Source organism: Pinus tabuliformis, chromosome 7 (genome assembly GCF_031772625.1).
Source record: "Pinus tabuliformis cultivar Carrire ecotype Pingquan chromosome 7, CPIR1, whole genome shotgun sequence".
Lineage (NCBI taxonomy): Eukaryota > Viridiplantae > Streptophyta > Pinopsida > Pinales > Pinaceae > Pinus > Pinus tabuliformis.
In genome coordinates this window covers 347179520-347206028 of record NC_142293.1, presented here as the reverse complement: position 1 = coordinate 347206028, position 26509 = coordinate 347179520, and the positions used below count along the sequence as shown (strand labels likewise).

At 38.7% G+C, this 26509-nt stretch overlaps 1 protein-coding gene across 11 annotated transcripts in view; it reads right to left on the bottom strand.

The window, feature by feature from the left end:
• Positions 1-251: 251 nt before the first annotated feature.
• LOC149247375 (uncharacterized) overlaps positions 252-26509 on the bottom strand; it is a 53941-nt gene continuing 27683 nt past the window's right edge. For 5 of the 11 annotated variants that reach the window (XM_089458188.1, XM_089458187.1, XM_089458192.1 and 2 more), the window contains exons 4-7: positions 2807-2850; positions 1555-2638; positions 1208-1308; positions 631-978 (exon numbers count right to left, since the gene is read on the bottom strand). In XM_089458188.1, the coding sequence (XP_089314314.1) occupies positions 1589-2638; positions 2807-2850 (1094 nt within the window). In that variant the 3' untranslated portion in view covers positions 631-978; positions 1208-1308; positions 1555-1588. Of the gene's footprint in view, positions 570-630; positions 996-1207; positions 1401-1554; positions 2639-2806; positions 2851-26509 lie in introns of those variants that run through there. The other 6 variants (XM_089458197.1, XM_089458195.1, XM_089458191.1 and 3 more) reach the window with 6 other exon arrangements.

Sequence of the window (26509 nt, the reverse complement as noted above, 5' to 3'; positions counted from 1 at the left end):
AGTTTTAACCCCATTCAGAGGAAAGCTAACATAAGGAATCGAAAATTTGTATATGTCTTCAATTTATTTATTTTATACGAGTAAACTTAAAAGGGGGAAAAAACTTAAAAGGGGGAAAAAATATTTCATAGTTGACAAGGAAATATTTCCTCTTTCTGTGCTTTCTGGAATAAATAATATTTTTTAGGTCATTAACCAGCATATCAGATAAATATAATCTAAAAAATAACGTAGAATTACAAAATATGTTAATGGAACTGTACAGATAATGAATTAATTTCCCACCACAATGTAACCCTGAATAGATCCAAAATCAGACCGAGATACACAAGAATTTCAGATAATTCCGATCTCTGAATGGAGAAACCAAAACCCCGTGCTAAGGAAAATATATGTGCTCCTTTGAAGATTGCACAAGGACTTTTTTATGAACTAGAAAATATGGTGAGTGCCACGTTATGTTGCTAGATCTGTATAGGATCCAGTTAGTATACATCTGGGATGGATTCCACGGCATATATTGTACATCGCACATGCAAATCATTTGATAGCCTCGTATGTGAAGAAACCTATCAAACCATTTTTGGTCATTGCTACGCAGAAAACATTTAATATGGCAAAAGTAAGATATAAGGTAAGCTCACATTGTTTCAAGTCTTAACAGTAATTCTACAGCATTTTAAGTAATAATATTCGAAACAGCAGAAACCTACATAAAGGTTCATGCATGAATATTCATTTTATATGTTATACAGGATTATTTTTGACAATGCTCCCCCAAGGAACCTGATTTAAAATTAGAATCATACTTTTAAACAATCAGTGTACACACACGTTATAATTATCTCTGTATATGCTGTGTCTAGCCGTATCATATCCAAAATTCTAAAAAAAATCGTGTATCCATATCCATCCCCGTATCCATGTCCATCTCGGTATCCTGGTAACTTAGATGCCTAGTAATGATGCTATAGAACACTGCATATAGTAAACACCTTCAAATCAAAACTCAACGGTTACGATAGCAACGAAGCTTTTTCTAAGAGAAATATCAAAATAATTTGACAACGTTTGATGATAACAAAAAGTTTGAGTTATACATTATATGGAAAATGGATTAAACAAGATAAAACTGAGAAACATCGATGACAGACTTGGGATTCCCTTGCACATCCCAGCATCCATCACTGAAAGATTAAAGCATTACCTCTGCTCAAGTATGGTACATAATTTGATTAGAAATCGTGTACGATGTTGGTATCGCAACTGAAATAATCAGGTTACCCACAAATGCTCGAAGCTTCCAAACTGAAAAATATTGAAAGAATAAAATACATAAGCACCCTTGCCTCCTGTGCAGATAGTTACAGGAATTATATCCTGCAACCAAAATTAACATCCTTTGGGAATTTGTTAGAATTTCAGCATGATTCAAAGCAAGCTTGTGCACCACTCAAGCATTCAAACAAGATACGAAAGATAAATCATACTTCCATCTGATAACTTCACAAGTCAATCCTAAGCTGCACTATAACATGAAAAAGCTTAACTTACATTCTTAGAATGAAGTAATTTGATGCCGTGCACATTATTGCTTCCCCCAAAATCCCTTCTTATGCACATGGTTGCTTGGGACAACATTTTTGACTGATTTTCCTCTAAATAAAAAATGTTTTTTTGAGAAGGATTTACTGAAGAATCCTTTATCACTGGAACTTGACCTCACACCATCACCAAACAGGCAATCCTTTGTAGAAGATGATTGGAAGCCTGCCAAAGTTTCAGACACTGGGATATCATCATTTGCAACACCGATTCTAGATAGTTTGTTTCTTGAAAATTGACCGTGCAATGCAGAGACTCTTGAACCATTTTTGTGGCCCGTAACCTGCTCTACTGATTTCTGCTGTCTTGAAACCATATTTTCACATTCAACACATACAGGACAAGGAGGATCCTGACAACACTTTTCAGGAGTAATCTGCTCCAAGCATTCTGCATGGTAGACATGCCCACAGACCAGTACCGCAGTAACAGAAAGATCATTACTAGCTACCATTTTCTGAGCACTCCATGGTGACCTTTGTGTTAAAAGCTTTGAACATATGCCACATGTTTGTAGATCCACATGAAATGACAGGGATGCAGTTTCAGAACTACTGGCCCTTATCCTTTCAGCTTCCACCATAACTCTATCCATGCTTTCTTTATTAGAAGCCCATCGAAAATCAGAAGGGCTGCTAGCATCCATCCACCACAGTCGTGCTCTCCTAGAGGAAGCCACCAGATCTGAAAATGTCTGCATAGACCACCAATCAGAAGCTCCTCCATGGAATCCAACTGTTGAATCACCACTACTACCAGATAACTTAAAGGAATGCCTTCCTTCCTGCAATGGCACAGGGCTACTATTTGATACACTTCGTGCATGAATTCGGCTATCTGAAATTTGCCTGGATAATGAGTGCCTGGAAGAATGGTGTGGATGCCTTGAGAAAAACAAACCGCTTCCAATTGAACGACGGCATGAAGGAGGCTGACTTCTGGACCTTTTTGAGGAAAAGCTCAATGAATTTAAATGAGGTGGAGTAGCTTCTGGTGTGTTAGACACTGTTGAGGACCCAAGTGTATGTTCACCCTGCAAAAGAGTTATAAAACCAGTGCATAAGAAGAATGCAAGAACACCAAGTGCCTAATTCTTCTTCCAACAAAGAACTAAGCACATGAAATGAGAAGTAAAAAGTGCCCGCCAGTACACCCAAATCATGCATTAGATCATTACAACTTAACTGTCCACATCACTAACCTCTTTAGATGACAGTTGTGTTACAGATGGATTCGAAATCAAATCTGCACAAATAAAATAAAATAGAAAGTCAGTAATCTTATGGACTCCTATTCTCATGCTCATTGGTTGATTAGTTGAAAACAATATTTATGATTAGAAAAAAGTTAGTTTCTACTCTAGTTATAGACAGATTAAGATGCTTACTTTCATATCTTAAACAACGATGAAGATGCCAAGCATGAATAAACAAATACATATAAGATAACACTAAGCACAGCTTTCCCAAGGTACAGAAAATAATATACCAGATGCATCCTTAAATGTAAGGGGGCAACAAGAATTCATAAATTCAAATCATATACCGTCATACCTTAGAAACACACAAGTATGCACAGAAAATATTGAAAGAACAAAAACGTTAATTTTAATTGGCAGATTTTAACATTGTAATCTCACCATACACCCAGTAAATGTTCCATTTTTTCATAGCCCTCTTGGTGGGACCATCAACATTATCAAAGCCTTTTAGTTTTATTGAAGCGTTGAAAATAAATGTGGGAAAGCTTAGGCAAATAGATTAACATGATCAAGAAAAAAAAAATCACTTCATTGAGGTCATAAAGATGTAACAAATACCATGTAATCCCCCATTTTCAGTTTTCCTTATGATGCAGTTAGGATGGATTTCCAAGGTCTGTGACAACCAGGTCACAGGAGTGACAATTACATCATCAATGGACCCTAAGGGTTTTGGAGGAGTTTTATGGGGTCCGATGGGGTTTGCTCACTATATTTCAACACCAGGGTCAGTTTCGCACAATACGTTCTTGGTTTCATTGCATTTCAATGATTCCCATAAAACGGGGTTATTATCAGCGTACTTTAATTATATACACTAAAGGTGTCATTTGGAGGGACTATTTGGAGCAATACCTTAGTGTAATAGCTTGTTGGAACTTGAATGAAGAGATCTACAAGGTAGGATGGTGAAAAGTGACTTCCAGTGGCTGGAGGAAGCATGATGGCCGATTAATCATTTCCCAAAATTAAAAGTGACTTTAATTAGTCACTTTATTAAATAAAAGAGGAGAAAAGTGCTTAATTGAGAAGAAGCTAGAAGGGGAAAAGTGACTTAAATAAAATAAAATAAAAGTCACTTAAATAAAGTAAAAAGAAGAAACTTCTAGAGTGAGAATAAAATAATAAAATAAAGAACTTCTAGAAGGTTGGAGAGCTATCCATTGAGTCTTTAAAAGGAGGGGAAGCAGATCATTTGGGATATCCTGAATTGGAATATTTTCTTGTTGAAAAGGTTTTTGGGGAAGTGGTTATCAGCTTCAAAAAAACCTAAGATGAAAACCCTTGGGTTCCTTGTGTGAGTTGGACAAAAACCCAACCCACTATTTCAGTCAGAAATCTTGCAAAGCTTCAGTGTTATCAGCAGATTGGAGTGGGGATCACACAGATCTCCAAGTTGGGCTACATCTCTAGTGATTTGAGGAGCTATTGTTAGCCATTGCTGCCACTGTAACAGGTTCTCATATAAATATAATAAGGTTGAATCTAAGAGTTTGTGGCTATTTCTTGTGTATTTTGTGTTGAAGAATTTCTGGGTTTATTTTGTGCCAAATTTTTCTTGCACTAAATTGTGTTATTTCTATTAAGAAATTTGTGGCAAAATTTTCTGAAGCATTTTCCCATAAATCCTAATTAAAAATAAAGAGGAATATTATAGTGTTCCAAAACTCTAAATTTTATCCATTCGGAACATTACAGTGGTATCAGAGCTGGTTTCCTACCAGCTTGAGGGTTTAAGGGGAAATTTTATTAGTGCTTGGATTCGAAGTGTTCGTGGCAAACTAATTTCCTTGCAAGAGTTTGCATCTATGAATTTTATGGGCTTGATGTTGCCATTGTCGAGCCAGGTCGAGTTCGTGCGGCCGAGTTTGTGTATTTCCTCAGTCTGAGTTCAAAGGGGTCGTATACAATTGCAGAAGGCCGAAAATCATTCTCTATTGAAGGACGATTACATCATTAGGGGAGGACCGAATTCTTCTTCATTTCATAGGCCAAATAACATCAGGCTAGAAGGCAAAATTACCTTGATTTTGTGGAGGCCAATTGCATCTTTTATGGGCCAAGATCTTCCTGTGGATTGAGTGATATTTAATCACCGGAGCTATTGTTGAAGAGCGAACCACTTCAAATTCATTGTTGAGCTTCAATATTTCTCAAGAGGCTGAGTTGTCCACTTCTTGGAGGCTTTATTGCTTAAATTTTTTGAGGGCCAAATCCATCTTCTTGAGGAGGATGATCTCTTCATTTTTTTTCAAAAAGCAGTCATTAATTCAGGCTGATTTTTTCATACATCTCCCAGAAGTCAAATTGCCACCTATAGGCCAAGTTCTTCATTTGGTTCATGATCATTTTGGATACCCAACCCGCCCTGTGCGCCCTCACACGACCTGCCCTGGGCGCCTCCACACGACCCAACCCGACCCGCCCTGGGCACCCTCACACGACACGACCCGACCCAAGTATGTCATTTATTGGAGGGCTGGGTTGCTCCTGGTTTGTTAAGAAAATCGAGTTGCTTGGAAGGCCGGATTTGTTGATATATTTGGAGAACGAATTATTCACTCTTGGCAGGCCGAGTTATTCCTTTATCAATTCATGTAGCTGAGGTTATTTATTGGGTTAGTAGAGACGAGTTGTCGTAACAAAGAACAATAATAGAAGGGGCCGAGTTATCTAATTTGATAGGTAGAGTCTACTTGCAGAACGAATCCGTTTCTGAGGAGTGTGCGGAGTAACAAAGTGACGAACCTCATTGGCGAGATCCGAAGCTGATGTATCTTTGACAGTGCACAGAGGTCGACAGTTCTCCAAACCTGTGTAAACGCATTGATCGTTGGATTCATATTTTGCACTTGGTCCCTGTTCAATGAAAACAAAATTAATGTTGAAGTGGCTGGGATCTAGTCTGTGGAGTTAATTGATTGTTGGGCAAATAATTTATAAATGTCAAGCATTGGATCATTTGAAGGTTACTTGATTTGGGAAGTATGCGTGAGGTAAGATTGTGACCATTTAGTGCATATGCTCTAGTATGAAGTCTGCATGGGCAGAGTATCACCTAAATAGTGTGATTTAACCAGAAACTGAGCACATGGATGAGTTAAAAAGGATGTTGTAGCAGATATTGTGACAGAGGTGTGATCAGGTTTAATTTCAGAGTTTTTAATGGATCGAACCCAATGTAATAGATTTGTGGCAGAGTAATGATATCTTGTACACATGATGCCAAAAGTAGAATACGCTAGTGTGTGCATTGCGCTGCCTGAGTAGTATTCCTAATAAGCTAGTTGGTTTGGTTATTTGTAGATCAAATGACAGAGTATAGTGACCAAAGGAGTACGTAATGGAGCTTGAGAAATACCCCTGTAATTGATTGTTGAAGTTGTCTGCATTTTTGTGAAGACAAAGCTGCATTGGATCTGAGTTCAAGTGGCTAGATGCATGGATATTAGAGGACAGACTTGTAGTTGTATATTCATATGCCTAACAGTGTTTATGATTGCAGGGGTTAGAGATCAGTATTAGAGGTGTTATATGGCTGAGTTTAATGCAGTCTTTCTACCAATGTCATGTATCTTATTTACCTACTGAAGCCTTGTAAATGTTGAGTCAGATTTGTTGCAGGGGCTACCATGGTGAATTTGTTAGAGAGGTACTATGTCATGTTGATTGATGACACGTTGTATTGACCAAATCTTGATGATGGCTGAGCAAGAGCTAGATGTAGCTGTGAGAATGTTGTATGGCTGAGTATCAAAAAGTCTAGTATATTGATGCCATGGCTTAATATGTTGCTTTATGGTGTTATTGTCCTGTCCATCTGAATCTGACATTGAGAGCACTTATTGAGTTGTATACTGCCAGAGTACTTTTAGCCAGCCTTGTATTTGTCAGTCATCTCATGTATCATTTTTGTTGTGAGATTTGTGATAGTGTGTGTGAGGGCAGATTTGATTAGCAAAGGATGTATGATGATGTTGTTGTTGTTGAGTGTTTTCGGTGCTAGTTGGTTGTACTAGGGTTTGATGTATGGCTGTTAGCTAATGTGTTTTGTTACAGAGAAGAGAATTTGCAGGAAGAACAGGAAGGATGGGTATTGAAAATACTCTATAAGACCTCAGAAATACCCTGAATAACTTAAGAAGATGGAATCAACAACAGTTCAAGACATCAGTTGGTTCTTTAGATTGCAATGTTTCTTTCGACCAAAGAACAAAACAGAACAACAGACCCTTCTCAAGAGGAGTCCATGCTATTCTACAGCTAGAGCAGTTGAGGGATCTGCAAAAAGAACAGGAGGTAGGAAATTTTCTCTTTGCACTTGGGTCATATTTGAAGATCATGAAGGTGACCGAGAAAGCCCTCATTAATCTAGAGAAAAATAGACTCACAACCTTCCAAAGTGAACCGATCAGATTTGAGGATTTTAAATTGGGCCCTAAAACCAACAATGCTTGCCTTGATAAAACAGAAATTCTTGGAACACCCTTGTGAGGCAATCAGAATTATTGTTGCCTCCTATCTCAGATCATAAGGATAACTTCACCTATATCTCCTTACAATGATGACATAAGATTTTCCAACTAATAGAAGAAAGTTTTCAGGGGTTGCATGACATCGTGGGTCCTACCTGCGGAAAGAGGCTCAAGATTTTAGAAATCATGGTTGAAGTTATGATTCATGAATAACCATGATGTCATTTGCAAGAGGCTGCAGTACAGATTATTGGCCATTTAGAGGAAGGAATGGGTTGTATCACCTGTCGCTTATGAACTAGCCGAAAGGTTGGTTGAGCAAAACAAGAAACTGTTCAAAAGGAAGCTGACCAAGGATGAATTGATAAGAATGAAAGAACAAATCTGCCCATCTAATCATTTGAAACGTTTTGGTGAGAACAAAGATGCAAAGGTTCAAAACAAGCACAAGAATGAATTAAAGAGGACAAATCTTTGCTTCAATTGCAAGGGGCCTTGGGAGTCTTATCACTCATGCTCAGGTAAAATGGACGAAATGACAGGGGTAGAACAGGAGATTCCTTCTGATCATTTTGATGAGAGTGAGATGAGTTCTTCTACCAATGTTGAGTCCATTAGTCTTCATGAGAATACCATTAAGGAGCACGAGCGACCATGTGAAGACGTTAGCAGCAGTTCATCCATGCATCCAAATGATGAGCAGCAGATTGATCCCATGTGTGGGGAAGGCCAAGGAGAGGACATTCAGGGAGACTTAAGGATGAGCCACTAGTGATGATCTAGCATGAAGAGGACTCAGAGGTGAAAGGCCATGAGGAACATGACAGTGTGCATTATGAATCACATTTCGAGAGCATGTTGAAGGCTGAAGTTGGAGCCATGGTCAAGAGAGTTGAGCACCCATATTTGGGACCAGCTATTGATGAGGTGCAAGTTCCAGTAGAGGCTTCAGGACTTTCAGACAATAGCTGCCAAAGAGAGTTGGAGCATCTCAGGATAGATTTTATGGCGACCAATGTTACTTGGGAGCGGGAGCGAAAGCGGGGAGCGGGAGCGAAAACGGGAGCGGGAGCGACATTTTCAAAAGCTCCCAATTTGGGAGCGAATCCCGGAGCGTTTTTTATATATATATATATTTTTTATATTTTGATACATATATGTCAACAAAAACATGTAGAATAATGAATTAGATATAAAAAACATAAAAAAACATAGATTGAACCATATAACAACAATCATCTAGAAGTTATAATCTTCATCAACCACGTCCACAAGTTAATAACATAGTAACATACAACATATTGAGACTCATGATTCATCAATCTTAAAGTTTCAAGCTTTCAAAATTCAATATATAACATTTATCATCATTGATCACCAAAGTTGTACTTGTAAGCTAAGTGTAACCATTACAACAAATAATATCTAACATGAAATGAAACAGCTTTCAACTTTCATGAAGCATCATATTCATAATTCATTACTAATGAGTTATAATTGCCAACTTCAAACTTAAATTGTCATATATTGTTTAAAAAAATATCAGAATAGATATGAAAGAGTCAATAGTTATAAAATCTACTAGAAACTAGAAAAGAGAAGTAAATCTATTATCTATTTCTTATGCTTGGGCCTCTTGCACCACGAGAAATGTCTAATTTTTTCATCTTGTTGGAAAATCAAGATCTTTGTCATTCATATCACCCTCTTTGCATTAATATCCAGAGGTATCTTTGTCATTACCTTTGTATCTGTATAGGGATCTTTGTCATTAATATCATCCTCTAAGCATTAATATCCAGAGGTATCTTTGTCATTACCTTTGTATCTGTATATGGATCTTTGTCATTAATATCACCCTCTAAGCATTAACATAAGATAAAACAAGCATTGCATGTCAAGTCAAGATTTTGTTTGAGTGATGCGTACATTTTTAGGAGGGTCATGATAGAGGAGTTCGACAACCAGTGTCACTAACATCAAGATACATAGAGGGATTGGTGCTCTTGATTAAATACGAGTTCCATACCCTAATACATGACAAAATTCAAGGGAAACATTGCAATCCCCCAATCCTGAAATCCTGAAAAACTGATAAGTCCGCTGGATTTTGAATGAAATCTAAAATTCTACTTTCTCCATATGAAATCCAATGAGGCCGGAACCACTCTCAAACATCCTGAATCATTTCATGGTGATGTTAAAAATTTAAGTAAAAGGATGAAAATGAAGATTAAGGAGAATGTCACTTTTACTTTAAGAATTTAACATTACCATGAATAGCATATCAATACTAGGGCCTAGACTTGATCATTAAGCTACCCCACTCAAAAATTATTTGTTTCTTTCAAAAAAAATTGCATTTCAAACATTACTACAAAAAAAAAGGCAAAACGCTCCCGAAAAGGTAGGGAGTGAAAAATCTTTTAGGGAGCGCGCTCCCGAGTTGCTCCCACCCGGAGCGCGGATTGGAAGCGGGGATCGCGGGGGGGGGCGCTCCCCCGCAACACTGATGGCGACAAAAAAAAAGGCCCAAACACTCTGAGGCACTATCTTGCAATAGATCAGTGATCTTGAGGTCCTTAGAGTTAGGCATGTTAAGAAAGTTGCCAAGCTTTCTAGTATTAGTGAACAGCTAAAATACTTGGGAGTTTCAGAGTAGCCCGCTTCAGGTGTACATAGACAAGTCTTGTGGCACTATTAGGTCATAGTGGGAAGGAGATTTGGTATCAGGAGGAAGGCGCAGAGCCTTCCAGATGGTTCTTACAAGTTGGCCAGGATCGAGCGATGGGCCAACAGTTTAGGAGCATCCTAGTCAAAATCAAAATGGTACAGCATCAACATGGTGGGATTGCTTCTTATGCGGGCATTTATGCACAAGATCCATGTCAGAGGATGGATTGGCAAGAGATTATGAGTTGGTATTTTATTGATGGAGCAGCGTCTATAGCCAGAGACAGAGCACAGTGGGAGCCATGGGGCATGGGCGATGATGATTGGCCATGGTGACATTGGTATTAAGGTGGATCTATTAGTGGCAGATGAGCCAGAGTTTTGTTTGATCTAGGTATCGAGGGATCCATATATGATTGGGTAGCATGCAAGCATGATGTGGTACAATGGTACATATGGGATCCAGGTATTGGTGTGTAGACACTTTTACAGTTGACAGATGTGGATTGTTTGAGAACAAGCAATCTTGGGACAGGAGGATTTGTAATGTCCCCATTTTCAGTTTCCCTTGTGATGCAGTTAATGTGGATTTCCAAGGTGTGTGACAACCATGTCACAATGGTGAGAATTACATCATCATTGGGCACGAAGGGTTTTGGACGAGTTTTATGGGGTCTGACAGGGTTTGCTCACTATATTTCATCATCAGGGTCTATTTCGCACAGTTCGTCCTTGGTTCAGTTACATTCTGATGATACCCACAAAATGGGGTTATTATCGGCATACTTTAATTAAATATGCTAAAGGTATCATTTGGGAGGATTATTTGTAGAAACACCTTAGTGTAATAGCTCGTTGGAATTGGAATGAAGAGATCTATAGGATAGGATGGTGAAAAGTGACTTTCAATGGCTAGAGGAAGCATGGTGGCCAATTAAACATTTCCTAAGATTCAAAGTGACTTTAATTAGTCACTTTATTAAATAAAAGAGGGAAAATTGCTTAATTGAGAAAAAGGGCCAGAAGGGGAAAAATGACAAATAAAATAAAATAAAAGTACTTAAATAAAATAAAAAGGAGAAACTTCTAGAGTAAGAATAAAATAATAAAATAAAGTACTTCTAGAAGGTTGGAGAGCTATCCATCAAGTCCTTAAAACGAGGGGAAGCAGATCATTTGGAATATCTTGGATTGGAGTATTTTCTTATTGAAACAGTTTTAGGAACATGGTTCTCAGCTTCAGAAAGCCCCAGAACAAAAACCCTTGGGTTCCTTGTGTGAGTTGGACAAAAACCCAACCCACTATTGAGGAGGTTTCAATCAGAAATCTCATGGAGCTTCAGCATTATGAGCAGATCACATAGATCTCCTATTTGGACTATATCTCTAGTGATTTGAGGAGCTATTGTCAGCCATTGCTGCTGCTGTAACAGGGTCTCATATTAATATAATAGGGCTGAATCTAGCCAAGTTTGCTGCTATTTCTTGTGTATTTTGTGTTGAAGAATTTCTAGGTTTATTTTGTGCCAAATTTTTCTTGTACTAAATTGTGTTAGTTCAATAAAGAAATTTGTGGTAAAATTCTCTGAAGCATTTTCCCGGAAATCCTAATTAAAAAATGAAAAGGAATATTACTGTTCTGAAACTCTTTAAATTTTATTTGTTCAGAATATTACATAACATTATGCCAAGAAGACAAATTGGATTTATCTCTCAATTTCTTTGGCTTAATTCCATTTGGAAGTTCAGTCGTCCAAATTGTGAATTTTACAGGATGGGTGTAAATTGGAGCTTTTCCTCTTTCAACTAAAGCTAGCAATTGGAGCCCTTTTATCCAAATAGTTGCAACATTTGGATGACTGGTCATCCAAAATTTTGAATTCAACAGCGTGGATCAAAAAGTTGAAGTCGGCCTTACTGTATCTTGTTTAATTTAATTTATTTTCTCTGTATGCCCCCGCGTTAATTTCGTTAAGGTCAAACATGGAGGACGGAGAACATATATGTCTCTCATGATATCATGGGTATAATGATTTCCTCTCTTTCAAATGGATAATGTTCCTGCAGCGTGCCATTTTTCCTTGACAATGGGTGTACTCCAGATTATTTGGTGTCCATTTAGTGGCAGCAATTTCAGCTTGTTAAGAAGGCTGTGCACAGTAAAAGACGGCAGGAAATGGCTTATAGTATGAGGCCCTTTCTCCAGTGATTGCAGGCCAACCTTGAGATGGATCAAGAAGACATATTGTTGGACAAAATCAAAGGGAGCTTAATGATCCATAAACAGTGGACCTAAGGCTGATCCATTTTGTCAACATGGATCCTTTGTGGAATTATATTTTGATCGTGTTGACGGTGCTAGACCCGCCAACATTCAAGGGATCACCCTGATATGAAGTCCCGACTAGACCTCACACCGTTTGGTGTAGGAGTCCCATCCGGTATGATGGTCTGGTTGCCATCATCTTAAGGATTTGCCTCAACTCTTGCTTGTCAGCACAGGAGAGTGGTCTGCTTTGTCTTTGGGAAGTGAGGTTCGCATGCCTAGTGAATGTAAGTGTACTTGTGTCAATGGCTCTTTCACCTTGAGGGGAAGAGAGTGAAGGTGAGTTCCAAGTTGAAAGGGATCAGTCCCAACCCGGCTAGGAACACAACACAAAGGAACATGCACAGCTTCCAGCAAAGCAGTCCACTAGAATGCGACTGTCACAACATACAAGGTAAGATAACACGTACAGCACTCACAGATCAGTCTGAGATGAGTGCGACAATTGTTACAGCAAGGTTCATGTCAAAGGTTTGTCTGGTGTCTGGCAGAGCAATCGACACGGAGGAGACAGCGTTAATAGCATATACAACACATTTCCATTAATAGATGATGCATCACAACAAATGAATCAGTTCAAATGTAGAACACATGGTTAAAGCAACATGCATTACAAGTGTTAAATATCAGTCTTACAACCAATACAATACAAGTGTGAAAACATGTTGGCCTGTTAACAGGCTTCTAAATTTAGCGAAAGTTCCAAGACACATCGTTACACCATACATCACTAACCCCATCAACGAGGCGTTGGAGCCACTACTTACTCCTCAAAGAAAAGATTACAGACTCTCTTGGCTATGTGGGAGGAGCTGAGGTGAAAAGTCATTTCATGTACAAATGAGGGGGGTATTTATAGCTAAGGGTGAAACTGACCCTTGTGGCTATTCGACTACCCTCATGATCGTTCGACTTCCATGACTTTCCGACTTACATGACTCTATGTTCAACAAGTGGGTCTCTTGGACTTCCACGTTACATCACATTGATTGACAACAAGCCCATAGTGGAGATGTGGGCAACATGACTCATGACTTGACTCGACATGACTTGACATGACAATGCTAGTACATTCGTGCTGCTACTGGAGTGCATGTCGAGCTACAGTGCTGCTGAGTGATGGATGTCTTCATGGTGTATCATAGCTTCACCTCCGCATGGCGAAGTGCGCAGAGTCTTTGATGGTCCTTGGTTCGCTTGATGAAGCTCTAGCATGTTGTTCCTTGCTTTCATGTTGGAAGGCTTGACAAGTTCACTTGTTCACGAAGGTGCATGTTCGTCGTGTTCGTCCGCTTCGCATGCTTCGTTCGTTCGTCCGTTGGTGAACTTGTCCATCTGCATGTGCTCCCTTCGTTCATCTCGTTCGTCGTCTTGACATGTTTGTTGGTGTACCTGTACTTGCAGTCACTCATGACGAGACGACATCAAATCCAAAACCTCCTAGTCTACCATGACACATGATCATTCGGATGCGGGTGACCGGGAGAGGCAGCAAGGTTGTGATGCGGGATGATGGCTCTGGGAAACTGCTAATGAAAATTGCGCAAGAGTCACTGAAGGATGGAGACGGACAATCTAAGTCAACAGTGACTGACTGCAAGGTCTAGCTCGGCTGGGAGGTAACATTGTGCAAATTTCGAGAGGGACAATCCGGGTTGCTGGAAGGCAAGGCAGGCATGCTCTGTGCATTTTCCAGAACGAACGGTCAACAGGGGCTAGACAGCCAAATTTGCACAAATTTCCAGAGGAATGGGCCAGGCTGCATGAGGGGTCAACAGGCAGGGATTGTGCATTTTTTTGGGGGAACTGCACGCGAGACTGGCAGCCAGATCTGCGCAATTCCCAGAGGGAACTGCAAGTTGACTATTGGGGTCACTGGCAGCCAGATCTGCGCAATTCCCAGAGGGAACTGCCAGTTGGCTGCTCAATCACTGGCAGCAGAAACTGCGCAATTCCCAGAGGGAACAAGCAATTTGCTACTGGCTGGGAAAATTGCATTAAGGCCGGGAGGCCGGCATACTAATCATCTCTGCACAATTTCTGAGCTGAGCTGACTGATGGGCAGCGAGAGGTCTGCTCATGAACACTGTGCAATTTCTGAGATGAATACTCGGTCGACTGTCCGGATGGCCAACATGACCGCTGATTGAATTGCTTGCGGGCAACACAGCTTAAAAGAACTAGCTTGGTGCTTCTGCGCTGTTTTAGTTGACAATCGATCGAGTCAAAAGCAGGGTGATGGTCTAGCTGTCAGTGAGGAGTTTGTTTGTCATAACTTCAGCAAAAATGACTAAGTGTGTGAACAGTTGAAAGATGCATAGGTGATCATACGGACACACTCGCATGACTTGACGATGAAACGACCAAACATCCAGACACACATGTTCAACATGATTGATCGACGATGCAAGCGACAAGTGCGACACTCGTGATTGATCGTTCATGATCGAAACGACGTTGCGCGACAGTGAATATGACTCCGTGTGTGAGTGTGACAGATGACTTCATGACAAAGACAACAAACACATACGAAGCAAAGACTTCGAGCGTAACCAGAAAACGGTCGCAAACATGACTTAGACATCAACATGCAGAAATTTGAGTGCAATAAACAAGCAAGGTGAATGTAAAGATTCGCACGAGCTCACGGAGTGAACCCGAATGTGTGCAGTTTGTTGACCACTCCTTGTCAACTACCCCATAGCTATACATATTTTCGCGCATGGATTTCCATCGTGTCCGAGCACTCAAATGATCCACAGATTCATCATTATCAACTATATGTACACTAGAGTTTTGTAAACCCATTCTGCATTTTGTAATGTAAATGATCCTAGTAAGACAAATGTATGTAACAACCTAGGTAAATTTATTTTTCTGATGATGATTTCTATCTTATGAGGTTTTTAGTCTCACTGATTCATGTGTGTTTCTAAACACGGATGATCAGCAAAGTTTTTCCCTCTAGCCTCACCCCAAAGCTAAGGTGGATTTTGTCGTCGAGATTTTAAATGAGTCCTAGTGTTATTTATCGAGTCTCTGTAAAAGTGATTTGGGAATAATTCTAACTATTTGGTTAGATTATTTTATTACAAGTCACTTAATCTACTAGACCATATTTTGTGTCGCAGAAATGGGTAATTATTGAGGGTCTATAACGAACAGGTGTTCCCCCTTCATGGGTTAGAAATGTAATATTTCATATAAAAAATATTTAGTGCTTGGTCCCTCAGTTAAACACCATGGCTAAATATTAGAGGGTTGGAAAAATTAATAATCCCTCATGAATCAATTAATTAAAATTTTTGGCTAAAATAAATTAAAATGCTAAAGCCAGAAATTTAATTAATTTAGGTCCTAGGAAAAATTAAATTCTCCAACATTTAAAATTCGTGGTTTTTAAAATTTTTAATTTTTGGAAGTCCCCGGTCAAGGGAATATTGAAAATTTCAAGATATTTTGAACCCTTGGGCCATAGTAGTTAAGTCAAAGTCAACTTTTTGCGGCAATTAACTCAAAATAATCATTTTTGAGTTAATTAAAAGGAAATTAAAAGTGAAATTCGAATTTCCTCAAAAAGTAATTTTATTTCAATGGTGATGATAAAAAAATCATTTGATCTTCATCAACGATTGAGATTGCTTTGATGGGGATCAAGCCAACTAGCCGTTGGAGAATTTTCCTATAAATGAGAGGCCTCTCTCCATTATTTGCATTCGATTTCTGAATCGTGTACTTGCTCTAAGAAACCTCTTGTAACTTTTTTTGGTTAATAAAACGCAAAGACTAGAGGGTTTTAGATCGTGGTGTTCCTCTTTCAGATTTATGTGGTAATATTGTTCTTAATATTTTGCCACTTTTATTTGCATTTGCTGGTTAATAACCTTTGAGGATTGATCTGTGTACAGGTATCTTGCACAAATTTCTGGGTTTTTTAGAATATCATTTTAATTTGATAGAAGTAGCAGGTATCTCTATTTCTTGATAATTTTATGATCATTTTTTAGATCTCTATTAATCTAACAAGCAGATTTAAGTGTGCAGAAGTTATCATTCAGAATTTGGGTGTTTGGAGAAGTCTTCAGTGGGACCAACTGATTCTCTATTTACAAAATCTAAATCAGCCCGCTATCTTTTTAATTTCTGAAGTCATTTTATAGAATATTTTACTTGCAGGGTTTTTCTTGGGCTTGTGCCTCTTTAAAATTTCAAATTTATTTCTAAATATTGTGCAAAAATTTGTTTAAATCTGGCTAATAGAGGGCTTTGATCTGCAGATATGCAAGATTTGTAGAATATTATTGTAGATTTGTAAATAGCAAATTTCTAATTCATTGGGGTTCTGGGTATTTCATATTTTTGTATATACATGTTTTGGGGTTTTCCGTCTTTTATTTGTGCATGAAAAATTCTGAAAATTGCAAGTAATTTTTGTGGATTCCGGAGAGAGATCCGAGCCCCAGATGGCATTTCCATTTGTTTGCAGGTTGAAGAGAAATTTGAGAAGGATCGTGGGCAAATTTTTTTAGGGCCTTGAGGCCCAGCGCTGGTCATCTCTAGCCTCATTCTCGGCCTCTATCATTCCGCCCTCAGGTCTCTCATATTTGCAGCCTTCTTCACGATAATTTTCTCACTAGAATTTTCCTAAAATTTCCCAAAACAATTTAACAAAATTTTCTCAAAATTTTCTGAGTTTGGCATTTGCATTGGAGAATTTTCAGTGACTTGGGCAGCCTTCAAGTGTCTTCAAGCCCCTAGGGGTTGACTGGTGCACATCTTCTAAACCCTTACCTCTTTCATTGATCTAATTGAAAGCAAGATTAATACTGGCATAAAATTTTAGTTATCTGAAATTTAGCAGCAAATTAGTTTGCATCTTTCACTGCATTACATTTCAGAAATATAATTACTTTCAGAAACTTTTGCATGCTATTTTCTAAATATTATTTCACTGTTTTTCAGTAATTTTCTGAGTTTTTAGATCAAATACATCAATAGATCAGAAAGAATTAAACTTAGAAATTTTTGAATTTAGCAGCAGATTTAATTTACATTTTTATTGTTGTATAATTGCAGAAATAGAAATTAGCTTTAGTAACTTTTGCAAACAAATTTCTGCAAATTGTTTTACTGTTGTTCAATAGTTTATTTCTGAGTTTTTTAGATCAAATACATCAATAGATCAGAAATAATTAAACTCAGAAATTTTCTGAATTGTAGTTATCAGTTTGTCATTTAAAATTTTTTGTTGTTATACATAGAAATTTCTGAATATTGCATGGTTACAGAACTGTTGTTTTAGAATATATTGTTGGTTTTAACATTTGATGTGAGAGCAGATTACTAAATTGATATTTCATTAATGTGATCTTAGTTTAAAACATTTAGTCTAATTTCTGAAGTTCATTTGTTTTTTACATGCTTATGCAAGTAGGACTAATCTAGTTTTACTTATGCATCTTGGTTGGGTATTTCATACAAATGAATTTTTGAATTTAAAGGTGTTTTATTCCAGCGTTTTACATTTTAGTCCATTGTGCATTTCAGTAATTATTTGTGCAGATTTTACATTTTGCAGTGCTGGTATAAGTACCTGCTTTCACATTTAGATCACTACCTTTCTGAACCTTAAGTTAAGTAACATTTAAGACATATTTCAGAAATAATTTTAGGCTCTCATTTAACTAAAATTAACCAAGTCCTTGCATTTCACATAGTTTTAATTTTGCATTTGCATATGAGACAGTGGAGTCTTTTCAGCAGCAATTTCCCATCCTTTACTTGAACCTTATTTTCTTCGCAAGATAGTTGACTCCACAAGGCACTGGTATCACTTTCTTCAAATCATTTTGAATCCTTAAAATCTTGCGCAATCTAAAACAAGTATTGGTTGCTTAGTTGTGTCTCCCAGGTTGGTTGGTTCCCAACTAATCTTTCATTTTTCCATTTCCATAGGGTCTACCCCCCTTAGTATGATATTGGGAGACAACTCAAATGGAGTGATTGGGGATCAATGTGACAAACCCCAATCTGAGCCGTTGTTGCGGTGCCTAGACATTATGTGCGACAACACAGTCATCAAGTGAAACTCTCCAATGGGAGGCTCCGAAATTGGTGCAGGCCAAAATTTTGGAGGGTGGTTGTAGCCGCTACAACAGATCGCTGTGCTTGAATGGATACCCCTATTCAGATTTTGGCTCAAGGCTTCTGTCCAAGATCTGGTTGCTATGCCAAATTCATGGTGCACTGTGTTTCATGTGAATGTGCCCTAAACATGCACTCCATGGTTTTACGCCTGGACATACAACTCATTATTCACAAATCTAGTGAAATACATATCTATCCTATTTATATGCCTATTCCGGAGATTAGAAAATCATTTACAATTACGCTAGGCTTTTTCAATCTGCAGAAACCAATACATAAAGAACCAATTCTTTTGTTGTTTCATCATGCCACACAACAATTTTCACCTCTGATATCTGCCCCACACTATGTATGAATTAATCATGTGTAGATATATCAAACCAATTAATTAATCATATCAATGCACGGCCGTAGGTAAACAGGAAAGCACTCAGGTTTGGAGTACCTTGGAGAATGGTGCCAGAAGAAGCCAATCCCAAAATTTTAGGAAAAAAAGTGAAATTTTAATACATTTGCTTGGGATCGTTGAAATGATAATGTCTATGCTATCAGGCTTTAGGCCGACCATCTGGGTTGTAGTTAACACACACACACACACACATTAATGGCTTAAGGAAATCCTTGAATTCTCTGCAGAGGTTCAATACCAATCTGCAACACTATCGAAGCAACTAAGTAGAGGATGATTAGGTTGTTAGTTCCAATCAATGACCCCAGTGAACAGAAACATGGAAAATAAAACACTCAGCATAAGACACCAGCTATCTAACAACTGAGAGCAACGCTCAGTGGTGAACCTCCCTATGTTTAAGCAGTGCATACAGTGCCAACAATGCTTTAGCTATTGATTTAGTGATTTAAGCAGCATCTAACGGTGAATACCACACTACTCTGCATCTTATTGAGTGGAGTATGCACAAGCATATCTAGAAATTAAATCAAACATCAGAAATAAAACCTATTCACACAGCAATTAGGCCACAACACAAGATAAACAACAGAGCTTTATGTTGCTCAGGAGATTCCTTATCAAAGGTGAGCTATGCATACTCAGAAATCCCAAGCATTGTTACTCACTAAAATTGTAGATGGCCATGGCTCAAAGACACCTTTCCTCATTGTGGACAGGCTCCTTGACTCCTTTAGGCTTTATCCCCTGATCTTCAAGCAGGTTGAACTTTTTGAGCTCTCATTTCTGCTCTTCAAGCTTCCATAGTGTTAAATGGAGTTAGAGGGGGAAGGGTTTAGCCAAAGTTAGAGGTACACTAAGTTTGGCAGAGGAACCCACAGGTGGGCCAAGGCACAGTCATACCTTTTTTATTATTCCTTGACTTAGGAGAATTTAAATTTTCCTATAGTCAAGAATTAGAGTGATCTCAACCGTTCAAGGAGATTTAACCTTAGCCCTTCATGGCAGTGGTGGGCCCAGGTTGATCTCTAAGAGGGAAAAAGGGCGTTCACTTGGTTCATTTACGCACTAGAGAATTGGTGGCTAAAGGAAGCAGGAAGAGAACACTTCAAGCTAGGGTTTCAGCGAACTAGGGCTTCAGATCAGTGCAGATCAAGGGAGAAAGAGAGGCACGCGGGCCTCAGACCTTACCCAGCATCCATTTTACTTCAGCCAGGCCGTGTTCAGTGCGCAGAAAAGGTCGTACTAAGCAGTACGGATCCAATACAGCACGCGGGTTGGCTGAGCAGTGAGGTTGTGCGAGGTTGTATAGGCTTGTTGAGGAATTTGCAAAGCCAAAGGCAAGTTTTCCCTTCTTTGTAATATTTTCTGGACAATACTTTTGCTGAAGCAGCCTAATAAAAGCCACCAAGTTTGCAGGTTTTCCCCACTTAGGGGTTTCCTAGGTAAAATTTGTTGTGTACAGTTTTATAGTGTGTTTCTCTTCATTTGTTCCTTATTTTCCACTGCAATCAATATATTTGTGGATTGAAGTTAAAGTTCAGTTTTCAGCTCTTTGCTTAAGCATAATTCACAGATTAGACTACCGAGTATTAAGAAAACTAACACCTAGTTCTCTTTGCATCTCACCGTGGATGTCCTTCTTCACTACAGTCTTCAGTTTTAATGGGCTGCCTTGAGAGGCCAACCATCACAATTGTTCATTTCAACTTCCAAGTAAACTTGGACATTTTAGAACTTTGCCCCAAGAAAAAAATTAAAAAATAAAAATAAAAAAAACCAATTGCATGCTTATTAAAAATTTACAATGAGGTTTGAAGAGGATCCAATTTGGATCACTTACGAGGAGAATGTTTGTTTCTGCTGTTTCAGGCACAATGGAAGACTGCATAGACTTTGGATGCTTTGATTCTTTGAATTGCACAATAGGGCAATCAGTTTATACTTTATAGCTAATGACCTACTTTTTGTAAACTGATTGGTTCCGGGAGAAGATATTCTACAAACTCTCGTTGCAGTAACACACCCTACAAGTTTAGGCATATCAACTTCAATATTTATTTTTTACATAAGGAAGAGATTCCACTGTGGAACTACAAGGTCCATAACGCTACAGGCCATACTTCATTCCAAAATGGTGACAGTATGCATCAAAACTATGGTTTTCTCTGACATCTTATGTTCAGGGTTATGCCCCCAAATTTAGTATTATTTGTTGAATAATATCTTTTGTCACTTACCGATTCACCATGGTTTTATATATATATATATATATCACGTATTCCTATATCACGCATGATGGCTCAAATTGCATGGATAATTAGTTTTCCCAGAAAGACTCTAAACACTGGTTTCCTGCTTCACATCTTAGCAAGTTAATGCTGAATTCCTATTTACTTTTTTCAATTCAGTTTTATGAATCTATCTTCATAGTATGAGTTTACATCATGCAGAAGTCCAGATAAAAACAGAGCTTGTGCTATGAATTTCAAGATCTAAACAACACCCGAAAACCCAAGGTTACTTGGGAGCAAGACCGAAAACAGGGAGCGGGAGCAGGAGCGACATTTTCAGAAGTTCCCGGTTTGGGAGCAATTCTGGGAGTGTTTTTTATTATATATATATATATATTGATGCTTATATGTCAACAAAATCATGTAGAATGATGAATTCGATATAAAAAACATAAAAAACATTGATCGAACCATATAACAACAATCATCTAGATGTTATAATCTTCATCAACCACGTCCACAAGTTAGTAACATACAACATATTGAGCCTCGTGATTCATCAATCTTAAAGTTTCAAGCTTTCAAATTTCAATATATAACATTTATCATAATTGATCACCAAAGTTGTACTTGTAAGCTAAGTGTAACCATTACAGCAAAGAATATCTAACATGAAATGAAACAACTTTCAACTTTCACAAAGCATCATATTCATAATTCATTACCAATGAGTTATAATTGCCAACTTCAAACTCCAAACTTAAGTTGTCATATATCGTTTACAAAAAATATCATAATAAATATGAAAGAGTCAACAGTTATTAAAAGTTAAAACTACTAGAAACTAGAAAAGACAAGTAAATCTATCATCTACGGCTTCCTCTTGCCGCCACAAATAATGTCTAATTTATGAGCAGGTCGTGGTGGTCTTCTAGGAGTCTCCTCCCGCATAGTCCCACGACCAGAACCAGAAAGCACATGCCCTCCACGTGAGGATGTACATGGAGGCAGTGACAGCAAAGGAACAAGACTTGGAACTCAAGCACCGCTACTAGATGGTGGGGGTGGCATGGTTGTTGTTGCTTCATCTTCATCTCTCACAAGTTCTGCTTCCAGTTCTTCAAAATGTATAGTGCCATCCTCCAAATTATTGTCCTCTGGGTGGTTGTCCCAAATTTTATATGTTGGTTCCTCATAAGCCCAATCATAGTAATGACTCAACAACCTCAAGTTGTAGTGCACATAAACCAAGCTTTCTACCCGGTTTTCATTGAGTTTGTTTCTTCTCACATTATGTATGAAGTTGTAGGTTCTCCAACACCTCTCTGCAGAAGAAGTATTTACAACCTGTGAGAGAACTTTTTTTGCCAATTTTGGCAAAAGTCCCATGCTGCCATATGCTTCCCACCATGTGAGAGTATCAAATTTGTCTATCTTTCGTTGCATGCAAAGAACCAAACAAACTAGTGCAACTGAAGTATCTGCCTAATTCAAGACGCAGATTAGCACACTCCTCCCTATCAGGTACTAACTTGTCTAATGCTTGCATATATCCTGTAGATAACTCTGGATTTGTATGGCGTTTTGACCCTAACCCAACCCCCGGGTGCAGGTTGGCCCAACCAAGATGGAGAGTAGTATTTTGGCATAAGGATATACGCCAAGGCATGTAGTGGAACATCAAGTTTATTCCACCGTGTACACACACAATTGTGAATCAGTGTATACAAGTTGGGATCATCTTTTTGAACAATATCTTTTATTTTCCCCAACATGGTATCCATCTGTTCATACACCTCCCCAATCATTGGTTTATATGTATCTGCAAAACAAATCATGTGATAAATGGGCTTGGTGAACTCCAATACTTGCCTCACACGTGCCCAAAACTGACCATCAAGATTAGTCTCCTCCACCTATTCAAAACCTTGCTTGTCAGTTACATTTGTAGCCCTTTCCTGTAATACCTTCCAGTGTGGACTGGTACCATGCTAGCCAATGACTCTCTTACCTTCAAAAGGCGCCTGAAGGTGAGGTAATAGCTAGCAAATCTAGTCTTCGCAATCTTCAACAACTCCAATCTTGAGTGACTGCAGAAAAGCCCATGGGTACTGCTATGATTTGTAATAAATTTTATCATTTGTTTGTCTCGTACAAATCACCAATCCATTTGTATTGTTGGTTTTTGTTCTTAATAATATCATGCATTAAAAGGTTCATTGTGTGAACCAAACACCCGGACCAAAATATGTTGGGGTATTTATCCTCAATAATTGCTCCCGCTGCCTTACAGTTAGCAACATTATCAGTGATGACTCGGATGACATTGTATGTCCCAATACGTTCAATTGTTTCAAGTAATGGTTCTGCAATGTTGATGCCAATCTTGAGCTTCTCTAAGTAATCATATGTTGAAAGAAAGATGGCACCACTAACAGACACAGCAAGAACACTTATCAATGGTTTGCCTTTTACATTTGTCCATCCATCAGATACAATGGACACCCCATGCTCAGTCCAAGAATTTGTCATTCTACTCAAAGAATGTGATATTTTTGCTTTTTCATGATCAAGTCCAATGGTTCTAGCCTTGTCATACCCAGGGCTCTTGTATCCTTTAGGGGCATCATTTATGGCAGAAACCATTTCATGCCAATAAGGTGAGCAAAGAACATTGAATGGTATCCCACATGCATAGAGAAACCGGTAAACTTTTGAATCCACATCATTCCTACACCCTTCATCAAGGAAATTTGATATGGTTCTACACCTCAAAGAGATGTTTGGTGACCCTATGCCTCCATATCCATTGCCATGGGAGGAAGCTAAGGGAGTTATTTGTGTATATTGATGTGATTGTGAGCTTGGTTCAAAGAAACCCTTTGATTTTTTAGATTTGTATTGGGCTTCCTCCTCTTCCCTTATGTATTTAGCTCTATCTATTGTTGACACACTTGCACAAGTTTTGATTCTTATTGCTTTATCTTCATCCCATGGCCTTTTCCCAAAATGGTGCCTTCTGGCACGGGTGTATGAACTTGTGTAAGTTTTGTTGCAATGGGGGCAGTCAAATTTAGTGGTTCCACCCCCTTTCCCTGCTTCAGGCCTAGAAACATATTTCCACAATGGGGTTTGGTCTTGTTTAGTTTTTTGGGCTGAATCATGTTCACTCTCTTCCTCCTCACCAAGGTACTCCTCTCCGGGTTTTCATCAAATCCACTATAACCCACTTCTTCATCCTCTTCTTCATGATCAACCCTCCTACTCTCCAACACCATAATAACCAAAAAATGAACCAAGAAGAAGAAAATGCCAAGCCATATAGCCATGATGTTTGAAATTTGAAGTTTTGAATCTGCAAAAAAATGGAGGAATGGGAATGGGAAATAGAGAAATTTTTTATTTATTTATTTAGCAATGAAATATAAAAAAAAATGATAGATTAGAGTGTAGATCCTACCTCTTTAGCCTTCAATCCCAAGCTTCAATCTCCCCTTGCAAGCTCCTCAAGCTCCTCTCTCACCAAGCTCCTCTCTCCAAGCTTCAAACTCTCTCTTGCTCCTCTTGCTCTCAATGGATGAAGTGAATAATGGGAGGGGAGAGGGTCTATTTATTCGGCCCCCCTCCCCTTTCCCTCCCTTTCCTCTTTCCTCTCCCCTTTCCCTCCCTTTCCTCTCTCCTCTCGGTCGTCGGCCATCGCCCTCCCTCTCAACCGCATGGCCTTTTTGTTCGCCGGTCTGGAGCTTTTTTCCAGAGGGGGAGCGGTCAGGAGCGATCGCTCCCCTACCGCTCCCCCTCTGGAAAAACGCTCCTAGAGCATATGGGAGCAATCAAGGAGTGAACACTCCTGACCGCTCCCTAAAATGCTCCGGAAAAACCAAAGAGCGTTTATTTTTGTCGGGAGCGTAGCTCCTGACTCGCTCCCACCCGGAGCACGAATTGGGAATGGAGATGTGCAGCACCCCCGCAACCTTGCGAAAACCAACTAATATTTTCACTACACACAATTGAGGAACATTGGCGTAAGGTATTCCTACTAGTATCATTATTTGACTAGTGCATGTTAAAAAAGTGTTGTCATTGTGTTAGTAGCTAGTATAAAACCATAGAATAATGGTCTGAAATCCTAGGAATGTGTAGAATTACCCTGTAGAGCACAAGAACATCTCAAGATGGATGACCACAAGATAAAATAGTTGTACATTAATATGTTAGGCTGCCTATAATTCATACAGGCTGCCCTTCTGCATACTAGGTCAACTCTAAAGATAGTGAACAAGAGCTAGTATTTATACCATTCTACACTGCCCCATTTCCCATGACTTTCAACACATTCTATCATGGAAAACCAATGCAGTATTTTAGTATTGCAGAAGAATACCAAGCTGAATTTCTCCTCCTAAAGCAACTGCCCTCCTTATCCTACTAAACTTACTTGTTATGGCATTACACTGCATCAATTTATTTGCAAACACTCAAATTGAGACACAAAAGAAATCATCTCTATTACAAAGGTGTTATACAGCAATTTCTTCTTAATCCAGATGTTTCTATGGTTGCTACTAACGAGTTTGCCAGGTTCATGAGGATCCAGATTCGCAGCTTAACTCCTCTCCCTAGAGACATCTACATTATAGTTTGCCCACATCTTCTCATTTAACCATTCACAGTAATTCAGTTGGGGATCCTTCCCAGGATTTGAATGCAGGCATCATTCAGTGTTCAATCATGGGCATGATCATCCTCTTGGGTGATTTCAAAGCCCAGACCAGAGCCTGCCACATTTCCCTCCATGATCAGTCTAAGAACATGCTTTGTATTCAGGAGATAGACCCAGATTCAATTGGTCATTCCCAGATGTTTTTGTTATGAACATAAATATATAAAATAATATAAATGAGTGACTCATAATTAAATAATAATTGGTAGAATGAAAGGACATGTCTCAAATGACTGACTGTTAGTGAAAGAGCACTCTGCTTAGGTATATATATGGGCCCCATTGTATCAAATCATATCAATTCTCTCATACATTATTTAATATAATATTATTCAATGGATTTCTTTATTTAATATTATATTCCAGGTATTTGGATAACTAAGTTGTGAGCCAAGTTGGTTATCATAGTTTTGGGGACTCTTACAGCTTATGGTAGACACCTTTTGCGCCTTGGCTAATCACATTAGCTTTTGATCCTAAAAACAGCCTCTCCTGTTTCCCATATCTAGCCACTTCACATACCTTTCCAATGGCAAGTATTAGAATATGTATATCAGACAGACTTCTATAGAGCAGCAGCATGCGGAGCAGATCTGGGCACTTTCTTTACAGCAGCAGCAGATCCGTACAGCACCATAATGAGGGCACAGAAGCAGTTA